The sequence below is a fragment of the Pseudoliparis swirei genome, chromosome 2, assembly GCF_029220125.1.
Source record: "Pseudoliparis swirei isolate HS2019 ecotype Mariana Trench chromosome 2, NWPU_hadal_v1, whole genome shotgun sequence".
NCBI classification, from domain to species: Eukaryota; Metazoa; Chordata; class Actinopteri; order Perciformes; family Liparidae; genus Pseudoliparis; species Pseudoliparis swirei.
In genome coordinates, this window is record NC_079389.1 from 11,942,454 (window position 1) to 11,962,633 (window position 20,180).

The 20,180-nt window shown below is 41.2% G+C and overlaps 2 protein-coding genes across 3 annotated transcripts; one reads left to right on the forward strand and one right to left on the reverse strand.

Annotated features, from left to right (window-relative positions):
* The first annotated feature begins 324 nt into the window (after positions 1-324).
* On the forward strand, positions 325-11,307 carry LOC130203988 (collagen alpha-2(VI) chain-like). Of its 2 annotated transcripts, none has more exons than XM_056430469.1 (28): positions 325-593; positions 2,107-2,256; positions 4,215-4,825; positions 4,908-4,928; positions 5,029-5,094; positions 5,182-5,235; positions 5,343-5,387; positions 5,488-5,514; positions 5,602-5,628; positions 5,745-5,789; positions 5,895-5,948; positions 6,201-6,263; positions 6,393-6,455; positions 6,548-6,601; positions 6,691-6,726; positions 6,820-6,882; positions 7,380-7,442; positions 7,712-7,774; positions 7,890-7,952; positions 8,047-8,097; positions 8,173-8,271; positions 8,618-8,680; positions 8,788-8,823; positions 8,923-8,968; positions 9,046-9,198; positions 9,821-10,273; positions 10,363-10,401; positions 10,479-11,307. In XM_056430469.1, exons 2-28 carry the CDS (start codon positions 2,112-2,114, stop codon positions 11,078-11,080), a joined length of 3,105 nt encoding a protein of 1,034 aa, XP_056286444.1. In that variant the 5' UTR covers positions 325-593; positions 2,107-2,111; the 3' UTR covers positions 11,081-11,307. The 2 variants fall into 2 exon arrangements, with proteins under 2 accessions (XP_056286444.1, XP_056286435.1); XM_056430460.1 differs by having other exon boundaries at positions 326-593; positions 2,107-2,265.
* On the reverse strand, positions 11,200-19,028 carry xrcc5 (X-ray repair complementing defective repair in Chinese hamster cells 5). The gene is made up of 21 exons (XM_056430479.1): positions 19,010-19,028; positions 18,540-18,653; positions 18,263-18,446; positions 17,540-17,588; positions 17,269-17,391; positions 16,696-16,875; positions 16,422-16,536; positions 15,344-15,482; positions 15,150-15,262; positions 14,956-15,018; positions 14,746-14,883; positions 14,456-14,546; positions 14,180-14,310; positions 13,767-13,963; positions 13,475-13,562; positions 13,249-13,318; positions 13,022-13,131; positions 12,658-12,754; positions 12,392-12,459; positions 11,856-11,927; positions 11,200-11,692 (listed from the first exon to the last, which is right to left on the reverse strand). Exons 1-21 carry the CDS (start codon positions 19,022-19,024, stop codon positions 11,678-11,680), a joined length of 2,172 nt encoding a protein of 723 aa, XP_056286454.1. The 5' UTR covers positions 19,025-19,028; the 3' UTR covers positions 11,200-11,677.
* Positions 19,029-20,180: the final 1,152 nt, after the last annotated feature.

The window sequence follows — 20,180 nt, forward strand, 5'->3', positions numbered from 1 at the left end:
TCAAATCCTTCTTTCATAAACTATAATTTCTGGATAGTTGAAGCTGTTCAATTCCAACATGACATGTCTGGAGCTGTACAGTCTTGAAGTATAAACAGACTGGGCGCCTGCATCTCTCTCCATGTAAGGATTTGCAGCAGTGGTGGTGACGTGTTTGTAAAAGCTGCTATTTGGAGAGAATCAGTCTGTGACTCACATTTATTCTGTCAAATCAGACAGATAAATAGATTATAAGAGCATCTTGTGTTTATTTAAAGCTGCTTTCTTGTTCAGAACTACGTCGACATGTTGGACACTGTGCTGCCTCTCTCTCTCTCCAGCTGCTCTGTCAAACAGCAGCTGATGGTCTAAACATCATCTCTCCAATGGAATTCCTCTCCGCTCGCGTGAGAGCGCGCGCACCAGGCGCGCGTGCGTCAATTGAGATTAAAACTGGGCGTCTTCTTGATTTAGAGCTGACCCTGGGACAGTGGGTTGATATGGGAACTCTGATTGAGAAGATTATCTCCAGTTTACGTTCTTTGAAAACTGGTTGAATTTCCCGGTAGTGTCTTATCGCATTTGAAGAGCTGTACGTCCGTCCAGTCGCCGCGGTGAGTAAACTTTGATTGAACTTGTAAAGACTGAGCGAGGTGTGAGCGTGTTTTGGGAAGAACATAACTTAAAGAGAGACACATTAAGGGGTCGCTGAAGTACGTTATTATAAGTGAAAGTCAAAGTATTAGCAGCAATGTACTCATCATAAGTAAAAGTATCCAGAATGGCCACCGTCAGTTTTATATTATTATATTATCATTGGACCACAATTACTGATGCATTCATATATAAGCAGCAGTGGTGGAAAGTAACAAGTACATGTATTTAAATCAAATTTTGGTGTACTTGATACTTTATATTTCTACTTGTTTTGATTTCTACTTTACTACATGTTGTTATTAACTTTATTATCTATTAGTTCAAAGTTTAATGCATGGCTTTTGTAACAGACTATTTCTACTCTGTAGAGTCACTATTACATGTTGATGATGTACTGTAGCTGGTCTAGTGGAGCTACTTCAATTCAATTCAGTTTATTTTGTATAGCCCATTATCACAAATTACAAATTTGCCTTAGAGGGCTTTACAATCTGCACACATACAATATCCCTGACATTTGACCTCACTTGGATCAGGAAAAATTCCCCAAAATAGAAAAAAACCTTTCACAGGGAAAAAAGGGAAGAAACCTTCAGGATAGCAACAGAGGAGGAGCCCTGTTCCCGGATGGACAGATGCAATAGATGTCATGTATACAGAATGAGTCATTACTCTGTAATGACTCTAATGACTCATTCTGTATACATGACAACACGTATACATTACAACACATTCAATGAGTATGATGGAGTGTATGATACTAGTGTGATACTTTAGATAGTAATGTGTAATTTAATCAATTTAACATTCATTTTTTTAAATATAAAATATGAATGTGCAGCATAGTTGTGAAACTAATGCAATAAGATAAAAAGTATAATCTGGTATTTCCCACTGGGTTGTAGTAAAAGTATAAAGCAGCATTAAAACGAAATACTCAAGATAGCTTCAAAGTAGTACATCAGTAAATGTCACAGTAAATTACATTTTAGCAACCGAACAGCTGCCTGCCTTCGTTCTCACTCGATAAAATATTATTCCTCTATTTTCTTTTAGTAGAAGTTACACATAAAGCGAACTGCTGTGCAATCAGCCCCCACCAAACAGGACAATTCCTCTTTAAACAAAATGTTATCTTGATCTTGTGTTGTCTTTTATATGTTTTATCATGAATGACATGAAGTAGTTTGGAAAACCCCGACGTCGATGACTGTTTCATCAAACAGGTGGGATGCAACTAAAGAAATGTCACTTTTAGCCCCAAATTTAAATATTATCCTTCTTTTCAACAGAGTGCGGATATTCACAGACAGTGTTTAAAACAACGATAAACATTCCTAAGCTCTGTGAAGATGCCTTCTGTGAAGACTCACTTGTTTGACAGCTATTTCCTGCATTTAAAAGGGAGCGTTGGAGTGAAAAGTCAGCCTTCAACCACTGCCCTCTCCACTCTGTCTGTTTTTTTTGCAGGAAAAATGGCAATGATTTCATGGTTCATCTTTCTGTGCATGCTCCAAGCTGCAATCCCTCAAGATCTGACCCCTCATGGACCCAGACCGATACCTGGACGAGGTGACAGTCCAGATCCAACTGCACCTCCACTCCCTCCCAGACCTAAAGGTTGTAAGAGTGAGTTCCATCAAATTATAAAGAGATCAGTCAACATGATAATATCTTCGGTTTTTTAATAAAATAACGTTGGCTTTTTTATGTATTCAATGGTGAAATAAGTCTTCTTTTAAAGATTTAAGTATCGGACATACAGTAAACTTAGAGCTACAGTTGATAACTAATACAAACAACTATTATTTTCACATTTGCTCAAACTGACACTATTTGCTGACAGTAGTACATGAGACTGATAATCTGTGTAAACAAATTAGATTCCTCTGCCTTCTTTTATTGCTCCTTGTGGCTTTTGCGCCCAACAGAAAACAACCAATCAGAGCCGAGAAGTCTCTAACCTAGCTGTCAATCAATGCTTGTGAAGTTTGTGGACTCAAATCTTGATTCAGTTGCTGTTGCTCACAACAAACTGGCATGAGATCTGCACGGCACACAACAGGGGGGCTCTACCATTGGCACCCATCTACTGAGCACCAGGGATATTGGTTAGAAGAGGAGCCTGCGAAGAGCTAAGGGAATATTAATAAAAGACAAAACCCACGCAGCCACAACCCGTTCACCCGGCTTCCATTTGGAAAGAGAAAGTATCAGCTGCCAAACCACCAGACTTCAAAACAGTTTCTTTCCTCTGGATGTGAGACTCCTTAATTCATCCTCTACTGTCCATATAAAATATTATATATATTTTTTTAGTTTTCTTTCCTATGTAGTAAATTGGGACTACAATCAAATGTAATTGTTCAACTATGTTGTACAATGACAAATAAAAACCTGAGAACCTTTGAATGTGCATTTATATTAAAGTATGCTAAAAAAAAGTCAAACACTCAATCATAAGAATAATCTCTAAGATGTTGTTACTAAAGTACACAAAGTTAATAATGTAAAAATGATTGCGTCATGTCCATATACTGTACGATAAATCGATGGAGTAATTATTGTTGCAGGTCTAACTAGCGCCACCAGGCGTTGAAGCAAAAATTCACATTGTGGTCAAACGGTGGAATTACACATTCTGAGTCCGTGCCATGGGGCCCAAAAATACTTTCCCCATAGTTCTACATTTGGAAAGAGATGTTTGTAATTCAGCGGATTATTTTATTTTTGGTAAATCAACTTCTTCCTTCCTCTGTTCATCATAATTCTTTAGTCTGCAGTGGAACTTCCAGAGGAATGAATTTAGCCCCGCCTCCGACGCTTTGACCAGTTCTCTTCATACATCCATATGTAAAAAATACAATATTTCCCTCTGTCATGATATAGAAAATTAAAAAGTCAAGTAAAATTACCTCAAGACTGTACTTAAATACAGTACTTTAGTGGATGTAGCAGTTAGTTTTTACCACTGTATACAGGACTGTCTCAGAAAATTAGAATATTGTGATAAAGTTCTTTATTTTCTGTAATGCAATTAAAAAAACAAAAATGGCATGCATTCTGGATTCATTACAAATCAACTGAAATATTGCAAGCCTTTTATTCTTTTAATATTGCTGATTATGGCTTACAGCTTAAGAAAACTCTAAAATCCTATCTCATAAAATTTGAATATTTCCTCAGACCAAGTAAAAAAAATGATTTATAACAGCAAAACAAAATCAAACATTTGAAAATGTGTTTCCAGGTGTTTCGAGTTAATTAGACGATTCAAGTGATTTGTTTAATACCCTACTAGTATACTTTTTCATGATATTCTAATATTTAGAGATAGGATATTTGAGTTTTCTTAAGCTGTAAGCCATAATCAGCAATATTAAAAGAATAAAAGGCGTGCAATATTTCAGTTGATTTGTAATGAATCCAGAATGCATGACATTTTTGTTTTTTTAATTGCATTACAGAAAATAAAGAACTTTATCACAATATTCTAATTTTCTGAGACAGTCCTGTATGTTACATTTGCAACGACGCAGTAAAGATGTTAACACCTCCGTCAATGTTCTCTCCTCCAGCCGGGATCATTGACTGTCCCGTCAAGCTGTTTTTCACCCTCGACACCTCTGAGACCATCGCCTTACAGGAGTCTCCACCTGGGAGCATGTTAAAAAAAATTATGGAGTTCACCAAGATCTTTGCCCAGAGGCTGTCTGATGTGGAGTACAAGGGCCAGATCCAGATCTCCTGGTCCATAGGAGGCCTGAACTTCTCTGAGTCGCAGCACGTCTTCAGTCCATTCACAAGCAAGGAGAACTTCATCAGGAACCTCAATGGGATTATATATGAAGGCAAAGGCACCCACACCGACTGCGCCCTTAAAGAAATGACCCACCACATGACCCACCACTTCGCAGGGACGAAGGCCGTCCTCTTCTCTGTGGTCATCACTGACGGCCATGTGACAGCAGATCCATGTGGAGGGATGAAGGCAATGTCCGAGAGGGCCCGGGAGAAAGGGATCCAGATCTTCTCAGTGGCAGCATCTCGGACCATCGATAAATTAGGAATGAGGGACATAGCAGGACCTTTCCCTGGATTGTACGACGACGACTACATAGTTGTGGACATCGTTGAAGGGAAACCGAAAATAAAAACCGATTCCATCGATCGCATCATAAGAATAATGGTGATGCTTATATTCTAATTCAGATTTAATTTACAGTGTCATTATGAGGGACTTTTCACTTACTGTTGTTTTTCCCTTGCAGAAACATCAAGCCTATTTACAGGTAAGGCGCCATTAACAATTACTTTATCTATGTTATTTAATCAGATTAATAACTACTTACTACAATTAATAAGGTTTTGTTGTCATGTTTGATCATGTAGTGCTTTGAAAACAAATGCTTGGCAACTCCTGGAATCCCCGGACCAATAGGGACTCGAGGTTCAAAAGTGAGTAGCAAAAAACAAAATCAAAAATACGCTTATTGTGCATATTTCTGCTTGTACCAAATTATTTTTTGTGTTTATTATATCTAGGGTATGAAAGGAGACAGAGGTCACACTGGGTCAAAAGGAGAAACGGATCAACAGGTAGTTCGAAGATATCAACGTTATTACACTTTGAAATTCTGAAAAAATTAAAACTCAAAAGTAATATTGTATTGTTTTAATGCCGAGTATGATATATTATATTACAGGGTGATCCTGGCATCGAAGGTCCAATCGGACATCCCGGTCCGAAGGTTTGCTGAGGCCCACTGGTTGATGATCTTGTGTGCTGCACATTCATAGCTCACTAATGTGTCGTTCTGTATCTCAGTAACGTGTGTTCTGTGCTCGTAGGGAGAGATCGGCTTGACAGGTGACAAGGTGAGAGAAATCGATACCCCCCGTTTTTCTGTTCCATCTGTGAAATGTAAAGACATTCTGTTAAATCGATATTCTTTATTTCATCAGGGTGAACTCGGATCAGGAGGAGCAAAGGTAAATAAGAGTTTTAATGTTTGCTCGCACATATTGAATATCCTACGACATCCGACACGTCAACGTTTGTTTACTGTAGCGAATTCTTCTGTCTTCACTGACGTCCATATAACCAGGGTGTGGCAGGACTCCTTGGCAGGAATGGAACTGACGGTCAAAAGGTGAGTCCTCAACTCCTCAGAGGACCAAGTCGAATGAACAGTATCCAGTGACCCTCAGTCGGTTCAGCACACTGGTACGATGATGTCACTGTCTCTAATCTTCAGGGTAAAATCGGCCGAATTGGAGCTCCTGGTTGCAAAGGTGATGCGGGTGACAAGGTGAGTCTGGTGGTCATTTAAAATGTTGTTATACACGGTGCTCTCAAGGTGCGATGGTTGACATCTTATATGTTTAGACCGAGGTGAGAGAGGTTATCTCTGGTAAGATCATTCGTGGGTCCAGTGTTATTCAAAGTCGTATTTCATCATATTTATGAGGGGATTCACGTTGATACAATCCATCAGCCATAACAAGTATTAGTTTACTGGTTTACTGAAATACTGTATGTTTTTGTCTCATGTCTCTGAAAGGGACTAGATGGTTACCATGGAGATGCTGGAGACACTGGACTACCTGGATTCAACGGAGGAAAGGTCAGTGTCAAATCAAATCGAGGATCTTTCTCTCCCCTGTCAATTATTGGCAGATGCAAACCAGACTGAGAGACGACAGCCATGCTTCATCTAAGATGTGCAGTAAATAATGTCATTTTGTTTGTTCAGGGAGACCCAGGCCCCCCTGGAAAGCCGGGTCCCACGAGCTTTCTGGGTGAACAAGGACCAACGGTAAACTTTCAATCAAACACCTCAGGAAACATTGTTGGAAAATGATGTTTATCCTTTGCTGAAGAACAACATAAAATGTCTCTGTTCATTAGGGTGAAAGAGGAAATCCTGGAAATCCAGGTCCACCGGGACAGAAGGGCCCTCTGGTACAGAACGACATTGATTTTCATTATAATCACTTCTGCTATATACTGTGAGCGTGTTATAAAGCTGACTCGTCCACTAACTCTTGCAGGGAGGTCCTGGCCAACCCGGACAAACAGGCGAAGGGGTATCTCAAATACTTTTGTTTAAAGGAATTGATATAATTTTGAGAAATATTGCCATAGTTTGTTATAAAGTATCATTAAATAAACATTAACAGGGAAGGAGAGGAGACTCTGGAACAAAGGGAGGACAAGGTCCTGATGGGCTAAAAGGAGGGAAGGTAAGTTCAGTGCTCAGAAGAAACTTTTGAAAGACCGACTTGGCAAAGCTGCGGAAAAGACAGTTCTACAGAAATATGACTCAACGTCGTGTAATGTGCTTTTAAAATAACACGCAGATATAACATGAGATAATAACATGATAGGAAAGAGAGCTGGTGCTGGGAAATTCGAGAGCCAAATAACGACTTGTGAAACGCTAACAGATTGCATTGGACTCTGTCGACCTCACAAGAGAATTTATCAGCATGCAAGAGACGAGTCCCATGAGTTTCACGTCCCTCTGCAGGGAGTTAATCTTCCAGAGAAAGATCACAAACACTTCCTGGCCCGGCCTGATTCAGCTAAGTGTTGCTCTCGGGCATTTCAGAATCAGATTCTCTGGATATTTATGCCCATATTCTACTGAAATAGAATTATTGCCTTGCTGTTATGGTTTGTATACATTTGTTGATGATTAATGGTGTGATGCAAATCCCGACACTCATTTATTTTCTAGGGAGAATATGGGCCAGAGGGAGGCAGAGGTCCAACCGGAGAAGATGGGTTCAAGGGCGCGAAGGTGAGGGGATCATGCTGTGGGTGGGTTTTGATGACTCAGCAGTTTCCTAAGATTCGCCTTCATGTACTGGGTCCGCTGCCAAGATAGCCCGAGCTGAGCTTGTTATTGTAAACACATCTTCCAGGGAAATGGTACTGCAAAAGAAAGCTATTTCCTTTTAGTTATTCAGTCCTGCGCATTGCCAAATTCAGCCAGAATATGTCTGTGTATGTGGGCTGGAGTGAAGGTCGTGTCCAGTCATGATGTTTTCCCTTTACTTTCTCTTCCAGGGAGACCAAGGACTACCGGGACCGAGGGCTCAGCCCGGACAAACAGGGGGCCCCGGAGAAAATGTGTGTCGTTAATAACATCCTAAAACTGCTCATTGTCTGTGTTTTAAGTATATTCTTATAAATGCACTGTTGATGATGAAACTTTCTTTTGAGTGAGTTATTGCTGTGGTTGCAGGGCAGCATGGGAAATTCTGGGGATCCTGGACTGAGAGGAGACTCTGGGCCACCTGGACCAAAAGTGGGTAAAAAATGTCTTTCAATCACTTTCATCATGTAAAACACTCCAATATTTTGAGAGTGATGTGACATTCTTTTTTTTTCTTCTAATAAAGGGTGACAATGGAAGACCAGGATTCAACTATCCTGGACCGAGAGGATCCACTGTACGCGTTTCTGTTTACACCACACAATTCCTGCATGTGTTGCATACTTGAGTCTAAAGTAACTCTGCTTCCAAGGGGGACAGAGGGGATCCAGGTCGACTCGGACCCAGGGGGGGCAGAGGGGAATGTGGTGCCAAAGGAGAACCCGGAGATAACGGAACACCAGGAGAGATCGTAAGTTACATAACAACATGTTCAGGGTTTCAGTCAGAACAACCTGTGTGTTGACCAGTGATTGTAGATTAACAAAACACCAATCGATGTTCACGATGCATGTGCAAAGAATGCTTAAACAAAGGTATGCTGTGTATGTTGCTCAGCCTCAAAGATTGTAAAAGCTCTAGCTGAGTCTGTAGTAGTTCTAGTAGTTCTTAAGAAAAACTACCCACTACCACACGTGGTGTGGTTTGAAATGTTCTGGTAGTCTTCTACAGGAACCCAGATGCAGCCATCAATGAAGAAATTATTGAGAACGCAACTTTATGCTGAACAGCTTCCAAAGAATTTGTTTTATGTGCAGGGAGTTCAGGGTGTGCTTGGTGAGCCAGGAGCGAGAGGACCCAGAGGAGATTTTGGATCTGATGTAAGAAACAGCTCAGTCACTCAGATAATGACTTGACCATACGTGCACATTTGAGATCCAATTCCATTTCTCTCTTTGTGTGTGTGTGTGTGTGTGTGTGTGTGCAGGGGGACCCAGGACCAGTGGGCGATCCTGGGCTCAATGTGAGTCAACTTCATAAAGCAGTACAGTCTTGACAATTCTTTACAGCAATTACATTTCCTTGGTTGTATTCCTTCTAACATGCACACCTGTCCCTGCAGGACTGTGACGTCATGACTTACATCAGGGAGACGTGTGGTTGTTGTGGTAAATATTACCGATCAGACAGCTTCATCGTTCCGTGTCTTTCTACATACTGATCCCGTTCTTGTTCTTTGTCTCAGACTGTGAGAAGCGCTGTGGAGCTCTGGACATTGTATTTGTAATTGATAGCTCAGAGAGTGTTGGGCTGACAAACTTCACCCTGGAAAAGAACTTTGTTATCAACACCATCAATCGGTTGGGATCTATGGCCAGCGACCCTGCGTCATCAACCGGTACAGTCAAAACACAGCCCCGACATCCCTGAAAATCTTTTTTGCAGACACAGTTTCAAGTGATGAGAAGTAGAGGTTGCCACGGGAGATTAGCCATTTCCAAAGCGTGAATCATTTAATCCACAGACCCCACTCATTAATCCTGTAATTGTACAGTCACAGATTATTTCAGTATTGGATATTTTCAACGATCTGGAGTTTAACTTGTTCATATTTCAACATACTACTGGAAACACTTTCTCATTCAAACTAATGTAAACATCAGCAATGTTTGAGTTTTAATGTTTAATTGCTGAAAACACATTTCTGATTAAGGTTGGCAATCAAATTTTGTTTTACTTTCAATAAATCCAATGTAATTTAGTAAAATATTTTCCACGCAGCCCAAGCACGATTTAACTTACTTGTCTGTGCGGTCCACCTGCATGTCTAAAAACAATGAAAGACACATAAATGATCCATGGACACAAACCGCATCCTACAGACATTTAAGAAGACTCACAATAGCGTCATGTTTGTATTAATACGCAACTGAAAGTATTCACCAACATTTGCTCGTAAAGCATTGAGTCAGAGTAAGGCCGGCCTCATCTGCACCACTTGACATGTCTAACTCTTCCAGGCACAAGAGTCGGAGTTGTTCAATTCAGTCACAACGGGACCTTTGAGGCGATTCGTCTCGACGACCCAAAAGTCAACTCCATGTCTGCCTTTAAAACGGCCGTGAAGAAGCTCCAGTGGATCGCCGGGGGCACCTTCACACCCTCAGCTCTCAAGTTTGCCTACGACAACCTCATCAGGGACGGCAAGAGAGCTCACGCCAAAGTCTCCGTGGTGGTTATCACAGACGGTCGCTTTGACCCACGGGACGATGAGGATTTGCTCAATTACCTGTGCGACAACGACGTGGTGGTGAACGCCATCGGGATCGGTGATATGTTCCAAAAGGAACAGGATGACGAGATCCTGGTGTCCATCGCGTGCAAAAAGAAGGAGCGCGTCACTGGGATGAAGCGTTACGTTGACTTGGTGGCCGAGGACTTCATAGAGAAGATGGAGTCCGTCCTCTGTCCTGGTGAGCCTGCACCAGCAGTACACACAGGAGGACCATACGTGTCCTTCTGACCAGTTCGCTAACTTATGTCCATTTGATGTCCCTTCCAGATCCCGTGGTTGTGTGCCCTGACCTTCCCTGTAAACGTGGTAGGTGTTGTCCAGATCTTTTGTTGAATGGTGTAAGGGAGTGCAGCTCAGCGATTGATTTGGTTCCTTCATTACAGAGCCGGAGGTAGCGCCATGTTCCCAGCGGCCGGTGGATTTGGTATTTCTGCTCGATGGCTCTGAGCGCCTCGGGATGGAGAATTTCCGGCACGTCGGTGAATTTGTGCAGAAGGTGGCAGACGGCCTGGGACTGGCCGGCAGCGAGACCGATCGTATGCGAGCCCGCTTGGCGTTAGTTGAATTTGGCAACGAGACAGAGAACCACATGGCTTTTCCTCTGACACACGACCCCGGCGTCATCGCCGAGGGCATCGAACGCTTGACTTATCACGATTCTTCTTCAAGCATAGGGCCTGCCATCCTATACGCCATCGACAACATCTTAGGGAAAGGAAATGGTCGGAATACGAGACGCAACGCAGAGGTTTCATTTGTTTTCATCACCGACGGCATCACTGACAGCGACAACCTGGACGAGGCCGTGAGTGCCATGCGCCGGGCACAGGTCGTTTCCACGGTGATAGCCACAAGAAGTGACGTTGACCAAAAGGTCCTCATGCAGCTGGCCATGGATGACAAGGACGCCATCTTCAAAGGAAAAGACTTCTCTGATCTGTCCATGTCCAGTCTGTTCGACCGTTTTATCCAGTGGGTATGTTAAAGAAACGCCACATGGATGTGGACGTCATACTGTTCATCTAGCATTTTAAACATTAGATACTGGTTTACTAAGATTCTACTTTGCACTCTACAAGTTGCATAATCACCACAGCATTGTGCTTTTCTACATTTGTCAGGAAACTGTATTTATTTATCATGTTTTGTTATACAAATCAAAGTACAAGTTGAGCATTAAGCGTTAAGATAATAAACCTGCAGTTTCTTGAACATGGCAGTGATGTCTTGTGTAAAATGACAAAGGATTTTTCACTCATACACATACATCTTATGATTTAAATTACTCACTTCCAACATTACTGAAAATTCCCATGGAATTAGAACAGGATAATTTTTGTAATCATTTTGACATTTAAGACAAAACACACCTAAAGCCCTCAACAAAGTATTTCATGCAGTACGGGTATAAAATGTAGCTAAATTAAACATTGGTCTATGCAGTATGTATGCAGTTACTCAGTGAGAGAAGTGTCATGGGTCCAAAAGTGGGAGGTAGAACAATGGCTGGCTGAAATAGTTTGGTCTGGCCGAGCTGAATGATTCCATTCTTCCACTGCAGATGCTCCCCGTGCTTCCACTGTTACATCATGTCCAGCTGCATAGGAAGAGAGTCAAATAAAGTTGTGAGACTGGAACATTTATATGAAAGGTCTCAATAGGCCATCCTAAAAATACAGGAAATGGTCTGAATACGAGTTTTGGCAACATCAGTTCAATATTTAAAAGCTGAAGGTCTGAAACAAAGAAATCACACTTACCAAGTCATCAACATCTCCAGTATCAGCTGGTGGTGCAGCTGCCTCCTTTATCTTCTCCTCAGTAACCAGAAACTGAGCACAATATATACTTCAGTGAGTAGAAGTACATACTAAAGATCACCTTAATTTCCAATATGTAAAACATCACTGTTTCCTGAACAGCTGACAGTTGTTTTAACCCTTGTGTTGCCTTCGGGTCATTTTGACCCGAATCAATATTACACCCTCCCCCCGCTTTAGGATTAATTTGACCCCATTCAATGTTTAATGTCGGTGTTCTTTCGGTAGTCAACAAACAAACATAAAGTGCCTCACACTTAAACTTGGAAAACAATATTAATTCTAATAATTTTCTGGAGGTTTTAATTGCTGGCGTCAAATTGAACCCAAAGGGTAAAATATGTTAGTAAATATAAAGGTAACAGGAGGGTGAAACATTGAATCGGGTCAAAATGACCCAAAGGCGGGGGGAGGGTAAAATATTTAATCGGGTCAAAATGACCCGAAGGCAACACAAGGGTTAAAGGGGGCGTCACCTGATCAGCTTCGGTTTTGGATACACTGCTTCCTTTAACCTCGTCCTTGCTGATCAGAGTTACAGCATCTGTCAATCAAACAGCAAGAAATAAGTGTAAAATTGCCTTCTAGCAAACTTGTGATTCAGGCCGCAGCACATTTTCAGCTCCCACTTTTGCATTATTTACATATTTTTTGCACCCAGAAAATGATGTGAAAATTCTCATCTCAAGGGGGAAATGACTTAGACAAATCCTGCAGCCATGAGTAAAGAAGCTTATCATACCTTGAACAAGCAGGTCCCAGAAGACCTCCAGCCCTCTGTTTGGGATGCTCTTCTTCAGGGACCGCAGGTAGCCATTGTACAGATTGGCATCCCCGAGCTAAATGACAAACAATACGAAACATTCAAAAACAGTTGAGTCTCCTAAAAGCTCCTACGTACAGACACATAGGCATATACTCGCACAAGCACTGGCCTTGGGTCAAGTCGTGAAAAATTAAACAGACTCATTGTAAGCTTCTCAAATTGACTCATAATCTCCATAGCAAAACCAAAACCAAGCGTTCTGATGTCACATCATTCTGCAACACAAACCCCCACATCAACATGCATTTGCCTACATGAAAGAAAGTGAATGTTTATTTACCTCAACAGACTGCTCTCTAAAAGCCAGGATACAGGTGATGCTTTTCATGAAGTACGATGTGTTCTTGTTGCTAAGCAACTGCTCCAGCCTGCAAATCAGTTGCTGACAGACTGGGAGGGACCCGCACCCAAACAAAACCACAACCAGACAAAAAGAAACACAATTTACAAGGGCTGAACATGAGTTAGGATGTTTTAGAATACAAATAGAAAAACTGTGCATCTCACCCTCTCCGAATGGAAGACACTTCTTCTTGATCAGAGTCCGGAAGTCTTTTGTTGGAGCCACGCTTCCCACCTGGTCAGGATTTTAAAATGAGTGAGAAATTAGGTAAAATGGAAGAGAAGGCTTGTAACAACACGTGGCAAAGTACTTTATTTGGAATAGCTGACTTTTATAGAAAGTGATTCTCTCTCTAGGATTATTATGCAATCCATCTCCCCTGATTCTCACCGAAGTAACTGAGCCTTCGGCAATGTCAGCCAGGTTATAATCTTCCTCTTCGTCTCCTTTTGCCATCTTGGCATCTGGCTCCCCAGAGCTGTGAATGGCAAAGAGGTCACTTACAATACAAACAAATGTTTTATAAATCAGTAAAAGGTCCGTACTGACATTTATTAAATACTAATGTAAGATTATAAAAACATTTTTAAATAACCATCGACATGAACATGTTGGATACTATGTGACTAACAATCCTGCCTGTAACGTTTAAAGGCCAACCACCACACTGAGTCAAACTTACTCTTTGCCAAAAATCTGTGCACTCGTCTTCAGCTTCTTTTTCTTCTCCACTTCTGTGAGAGGAAACTTCCTCTTCACCTCCTCGAGTGGTCCCTGGCAACGTTCAGCAATGACCTCAGGGCATTCAAGAGCAGCCTTCAGCCATGCCTCCATGGGGGGAAGAGGGGTGCCGGGGCTCACAGCCCGATGATGCAGACACTGGAGGAAAGGTTGGGTGAGACAGATAGCGACTGAGGAAGAAGCAAACCTGGTTGAATATGAACAGCCTCGAGCTAGTAAAGCTCCAGTCAGATATATTATTTAAAATGTGATTAAAAAAAACAGCGCTGTCGCCGTAAAAACTTTACTAACTGCCTCAACTTAGAGTAAGTAAGTAATATAAGTACTGTATCTCTTAAATACAAACTGCAGTACCTGGAAGTGTCTCTGAAAGGCAGGGTTGGGAATGTGGTGGACCTTGAACATGTCCTCTTGCTCTCCATTATCATTCTCTTCTGACAACATCATGGAGTCAATGAGAGAGTCCACAGCAGACAGCTGAGCGTCTAGAGGAACCAAATGACACACAAAGGTCCAGTCCTGAATCTCTTCGTCAGGTCTTTTCATTGATCTCTTTAAAGGATACACACAGCGTATGCGACATTAGTTCAGAACTTTGCATATTGCGTGCAAATATTTAGTGTTTTGTACCCGACGGAGTGAACTTTTTGTTGTTTTCAAGAGAAGGAAATGAAAAATGTCTGAGGTCTTCCATGAAAGGCAGCTGGACGTAGATCAGACACTATTGAGGGGGAGACAGATCATTAACTATGTGCTACTTGACACAAATATAATTAAAAGGACCAGTGCGTTGGATTTAGGGCAATATAATAGCAAAAATTTAACATATATTTAATCTGTCTACAAAGACAGATGCCGCTAATTCCTACACACTGGCCCCTTAATAAACTTTAATGGCATGTTCAGTAGTCTGATCTCACCTCATGGTCCTTCTTGATGCAGGGGAAGGCTGCTCCCACTTGAGGGTTGCTGCGCCGGTCATAGGCGTAACGTACAATGGCCACCATGTCGAGTTCATCCAACGCTCGGATGAGAGCGGACAGCGCAACTCCTGCATGCTGCTCAGAGAAAGAAACGGGTCAGTATCAATGCGTAGTCACCAGCAATGTGGCGGGTCTCTCTATTCTCACCTCATCATCCTTGGCAGAAAACACCTTGATGACTTGAGTCCCCATGAAATGATGGCGACGTATCTGCAGGCAGACGGTGTAAAGGAACAGTCGGTGAATAAAGTAACCAGCAAAGTCTGAAAAGGTTCAGGTTTACTTGCTCTGAGATTTGTTTTAGATCCCAGGCACATCACACCTGCAGAGAAGTTAAATACCGTGTTCTGTTTGGTGAAGCCAAGGACAGCAAAGCACTTCCCATCGTGCTTGTATTTCATCTGTTCTTGATCTACTTTGGAGAAGGGAACAATATCACTTCCATAACGAAAACCTGTGGATAAGAAATATTTTAATAGTGTTATTGATTGATAATTATAACATTAAGTAATCTAATCACATACAAGTTGTTCACCTTGGATGGTATCATCCTTCTGCACCTCTGTCTCATTGTCATCATCCAGACAATAGACAGTCTCCCTCTTCACGTCGTCTTTCTTGTTGGATTGAGCATCAATTGTAGTCCACGATTTCTTAAGTCTCTCTTCTGTCACCTGGAAGCAGAGAATAAAGTCACATTCCCGCTGTGTGTGTGTGTGTGTGTGTGTGTTGAAATCTGAGTTTCTCTGTGCTTTGTGTATGAAGCCAGTCTGGAGGCGCATGCGCGAGTCCCTGTGTGTGCACCACTGGCTACCTAATCACGGCCGCTCTGCACTGCACTCAGAAAGCGCTGATAACGTCGACCCAACCCACGGCGCCTCTGCGGAAGCGTAGGCGGGTTTAATATTGGGCTTGTTCGAGATGAACTGCACCTCGACTGGAAAGTGGATTTGGGTGAGAAAAGCTGTCAAGTCAAGTCAGACAGCTTTCAGCAGCCTTCAAAGAATACACAGGAAGTCACAGAAATAGTTACAGACTGTTAGAACCAACCTGTGGGTTACTTGTAGCAGACTAGGTTTGGATGCATTTATATTTCTTTGTAAATAAACAGATGCGAAATGTGTGTGTGTGCCTGGAATTGTATTGTCTTTTATTCTTTTTAGGTCTAGCTTGAAAAGCCCTTTGTAATTAATACCTGTTTTGTTCAGTGTTATTGTTACTAATACCACACAGGATGTTGGTGAACAGATTAAAACCTTCCTTGGTTGACATGAGCCTTATAGCCTACAGAAAATTAGGATTTCCTCGAAAATATGGCGTTGTTGACACTAAGAGCGAATCAGCGGTTTGATAAAGCGACAGGAAGGTGTTTCCCATCAAGCTCTGGGTCTTGTTTCCCATCAGCTGCCGGGCCTGGCTCTAAAAACGGCAGTCTCCTCAATCTCGTGAGGTTATCATCGCCTTTGTCTGCATAATGTCAGAGCAAATATATTTATATCATGTGCCATAGCCCTTTTTTCAGATGTGACAGAACTCAACATTCCTTCATTTAATTTAGCTTCGTATTAAGCATGTAGTGTGTATTCATCCACTGTACTTCACAGTACACTTACTGCTTTGTATCCAATAATGCGGATGGGCAGACAGCTGCCGATGGTCAGCTGACAGGGCCAGGCCATGGGTTTCCTCTCGATACGCTTGAACATGCACAGCTGCTCAATTGCATTCCTACATCGGGAGCAAAGGACAGTGAAAGCAAAGTCATCATTCAATTGGAGTTTTAATTACTTTTAGTGTATTAATGACTTTTAAGTGTAAAAAAGTGCCATGTAAGACAGAGAGAAACACACATGTAAAGAAGAAAGAAGTTAGACATGAGAAATAAACCTGAAGGAGTAAACTTCATCCAGGCCGTTCTCCTCATCGAGGTTTAGCATGATGTGTTTCACAATGTCGACGCTGCTCTTCTGTTCGTCGGACAGACCTTTGCCCATGCCCGGGTGACCTGGGCTTCCTCTGCCCGCATCTCGTCCACTCTCTTCATCATCCTCGACAGGGAAAGGCAAGCTGAGATTGGTTTGCAAAAAAAATGAGAATCAGAATGCCTGTTTTATCCAGAGTGACTTCTAACAACTTTACAGTAAGTATTCTGTAAATCAAGACCAAGTTTGTACTCCAATCAAAACAGATGTGTGTCGCATGCCAAGTTTCATCTGAAATACTAATTAGCGAGAATAAAATATCTCCCACCAATAGCCTAATTTTGATGGAGCAGAGTGTCGGTTATGCATCTTTTAGTCATTCTCTCTTTCACAGCTCTGCTCTGTTATAATTTATATTCTAATAATAATGGAATGGCTGCGATTTATTAAAAGAAGTACTGACGCACACAAATGCATTATTAATATAATTATTCTCTAACTTTACTGGAAATATTTGTGGAACTTCTGAATCGCTTACAAAAACTGCAGGGTGATGCCAGCTTGTTTCAAGTTTTCAATGATAACGTCTATCTGCTCTGAGCTGGCCCGAGTGTTGAGGTCAGTCAGGAGGGAAATGTTGAGACGATCATACTTCTTACCCCTAAAAAGTAAAAAGAAACCCCAAACACAATGTCATATCATTGGAATAATGCCCTCAGCAAAATAACATGTAAATGCATGCATGGACATTAGTTTGTTTGTTTCTGTTATTCGTAAGAATCATGTGTGCCATACAAGCAGCTCCTTACTCTGTTTCTGTCTGCAGGAGATCCATGCACACAACAAGAGCATCCAGCCCTGTGGAACAGGAGTTAAGGAGGAAACTGATTCTCACAGACCATTGAGGACAATGAGGCTGTACAGACAGGATCTGGACATGAATATAGTCAAAGTGTGAATTCTTACCTCACAACTCACACAGAATCTGCTTCATTGTATTATTTCGCAAATGTTTTATTCAAACTTTATAAAAAGTAAAAACAATTGTGGTTATAGGTCCACAAACAAAAAGAGTAGCTCCGATTGGTGGCACATAGCCAGAGTAAATTGGCGATATTGAGATTACTTTGTCCTGAAGATCTGCGTGTTTGCTACTTTTTTGTTTCCTTTGGGTAATGCATGTTGTTACTTTCTAGTATATCTGATATCACTATAATTACTGAAGAGCTACCTGTAGTCTTATTACAACTGCATGTGAAAGGAAAGCCCTTCAACTTGCATAGCCTGAGGAGTTCTCTATCACAGTATATGTGAATGTATATTAAAATATCAATAACATGTAGAGTTACATAATATTTTCGGAAAAGCAATTAAGAAAGTGTTAATGTATAAAATAATATACCATAATTGTCTGTTTTGGCCAAATATGCCACTGTAAAATCGTTAGTACCATTAGATGCAGCCTTTATAAATCTATAGCTGCAATGTTAACAAAAAATTGGATTAAAAAAAAAAAGTTAGCATAAGGATACAATCAGCCTGCTGATTCTCTGGGTGGACCTGATTCTCTATTTCCTCCAGAAGCTCGAAATCCGGTATCATAAGGTGACGATGCACCGTGATGTTCTGGTACTGGCCGTCCTGGTCCAGTGAGTTCTTGGTGGAGTCTGTGCCAAACAGAACTAAAGCCAGTTCGTCCTTGGTCTCTGCAAAAACCTGTCAAACGGCATTTGTTCAGTGTTGTGTCAAAGATTATAGAGATCCTAAAAGGTTATTTGTTGTTGTTGTCAATGTGTGGTAGAAGTTTACCTGGCGCTGGACAAACTTCTGAATGACTTTTTTGGCAAGTTCAAAATGAGGCTCCTCCCCCGGGGCTGAGTTGGACATGGAGAACCCAACATCCAGACACAACACCGACGCGGACTACAACAAACAATACAAGTAGTTACGTATTGTACATGTTTTTTGAAATACATTATTTAGGGCACCCATATGTTCTCATATTGTTGAAAACAATACAGATTTGTATAATGTATACGGAACATTAGAACATCTGTATTGTTTTCAACAATATGATCCTCCATTGAACGTCAAGGGGATAGCTTCGGTCTTAACATGTCACAGCATGTCGCCAACGTTTAACGTCTGAAGCTCAATGACAGAGAACCACTGGTTTCCGACATCTGGAAACTGCCTATTCAACACCGCAAACACACGCCTACAAACTGGACAAGAGTCAGTAAATTCTTTAAGAAATGTGAAAGAAAAAGTCAACTTACTTTGGCACCTGCCATCTTTTTTTTTCCTTCCTTCAACTCTGCGTCACTCTATTATGGCTCCGACGAGAAACTGTGACCAGCAGACACAGAGATTTTAGTTCCCATTTTCCAGTGGGTTCCAATTTTACAGAGCACCGCCACAGGATCTGTTAATGTTGATCGCTCACCATAACAGAGCATATACCTGTTTAACGAAACAAACCAGATCTGTATGCATCTGTGATTATGCCAGTTGCAATGTTCTTGAGTTTAAGACGAGTCAATGAAATGCAATGTGATGATGAGATGTAGGTCAAACGCCCTCCAGCGCTTCATACGGCACTGCACACAGGGACATTATGGGTGTGCGTAGTCGGTGCTCTTATGCACATCGAGTCGACTGGTGGCTAATTTCGTGGCTGTGTCCAGGATTTCAGAAATATTTTGGTTAAATGCTATGATAAATAAATAAACACAGAATGAATAAATACATACAAGTTATAAAATGAATGTATTAATATACATGCAAACTAAAATAATAATTCATTAAATACTCAATTGTTCCAAAGCACCCACTCCCAACCAAATGTTAAATATTTAATAATTTGCTTGTTCATTTTCTATTATTTATCTCATTGATTTGTATTGTATTTCTAAAAGTCGTATTCCTCTACATATATTAAATACAACTTTCTCCAAACGTAATACTACACGAAAGTAAAAAATACTAAAACTTCCAGAAAGAAATACAGATAACACAATACAGTTGCCATGACCCTGGCTCAATTTCGAAGTTTTTTCCTCTTACATTGTTGCCAAATTACTCGTAAAATAGGCCAGTACACGTTTGTAAAAAGTATTGACCCTGGCAGTGCTTGTCTTCTAGTATACTGGTTTGGGGCATATGGATTTCCTTCAGTAAGCATCCCAGTGTCACACCAGGGTGCCAATAATCAGCTCTCACAAACCCCATCTGTTTGCAGCATGCAGGGATGTATGTTTTTCCTGAGACATAATGAACCACACCAAAAACATTGACCTACTGTTTTTCCCCCACAATTTAAAAATGTCACAGTTGTGATGTAATGACATACCACTTTATTGATTTGTGTAATTTTTTATTTTGCATCATGTTTCACAGCATGTAATGTATAATACAGACTAAATCCAAAACCACTGATCCATGTCTCTG

Coding starts and splice junctions, on each gene's coding strand:
- xrcc5 (XM_056430479.1), bottom strand. Junction 16,876..17,268: donor GGCATCACCCTGCAGTTTTT/GTAAGCGATTCA, acceptor AACCAATCTCAG/CTTGCCTTTCCCTGTCGAGG. Junction 14,884..14,955: donor TTTCTGCCAAGGATGATGAG/GTGAGAATAGAG, acceptor TTCTCTGAGCAG/CATGCAGGAGTTGCGCTGTC.
- LOC130203988 (XM_056430460.1), top strand. CDS start 2,112: ATGGCAATGATTTCATGGTTCATCTTTCTGTGCATGCTCCAAGCTGCA. Junction 2,266..4,214: donor CAGACCTAAAGGTTGTAAGA/GTGAGTTCCATC, acceptor TCTCTCCTCCAG/CCGGGATCATTGACTGTCCC. Junction 5,629..5,744: donor TCGGATCAGGAGGAGCAAAG/GTAAATAAGAGT, acceptor CCATATAACCAG/GGTGTGGCAGGACTCCTTGG.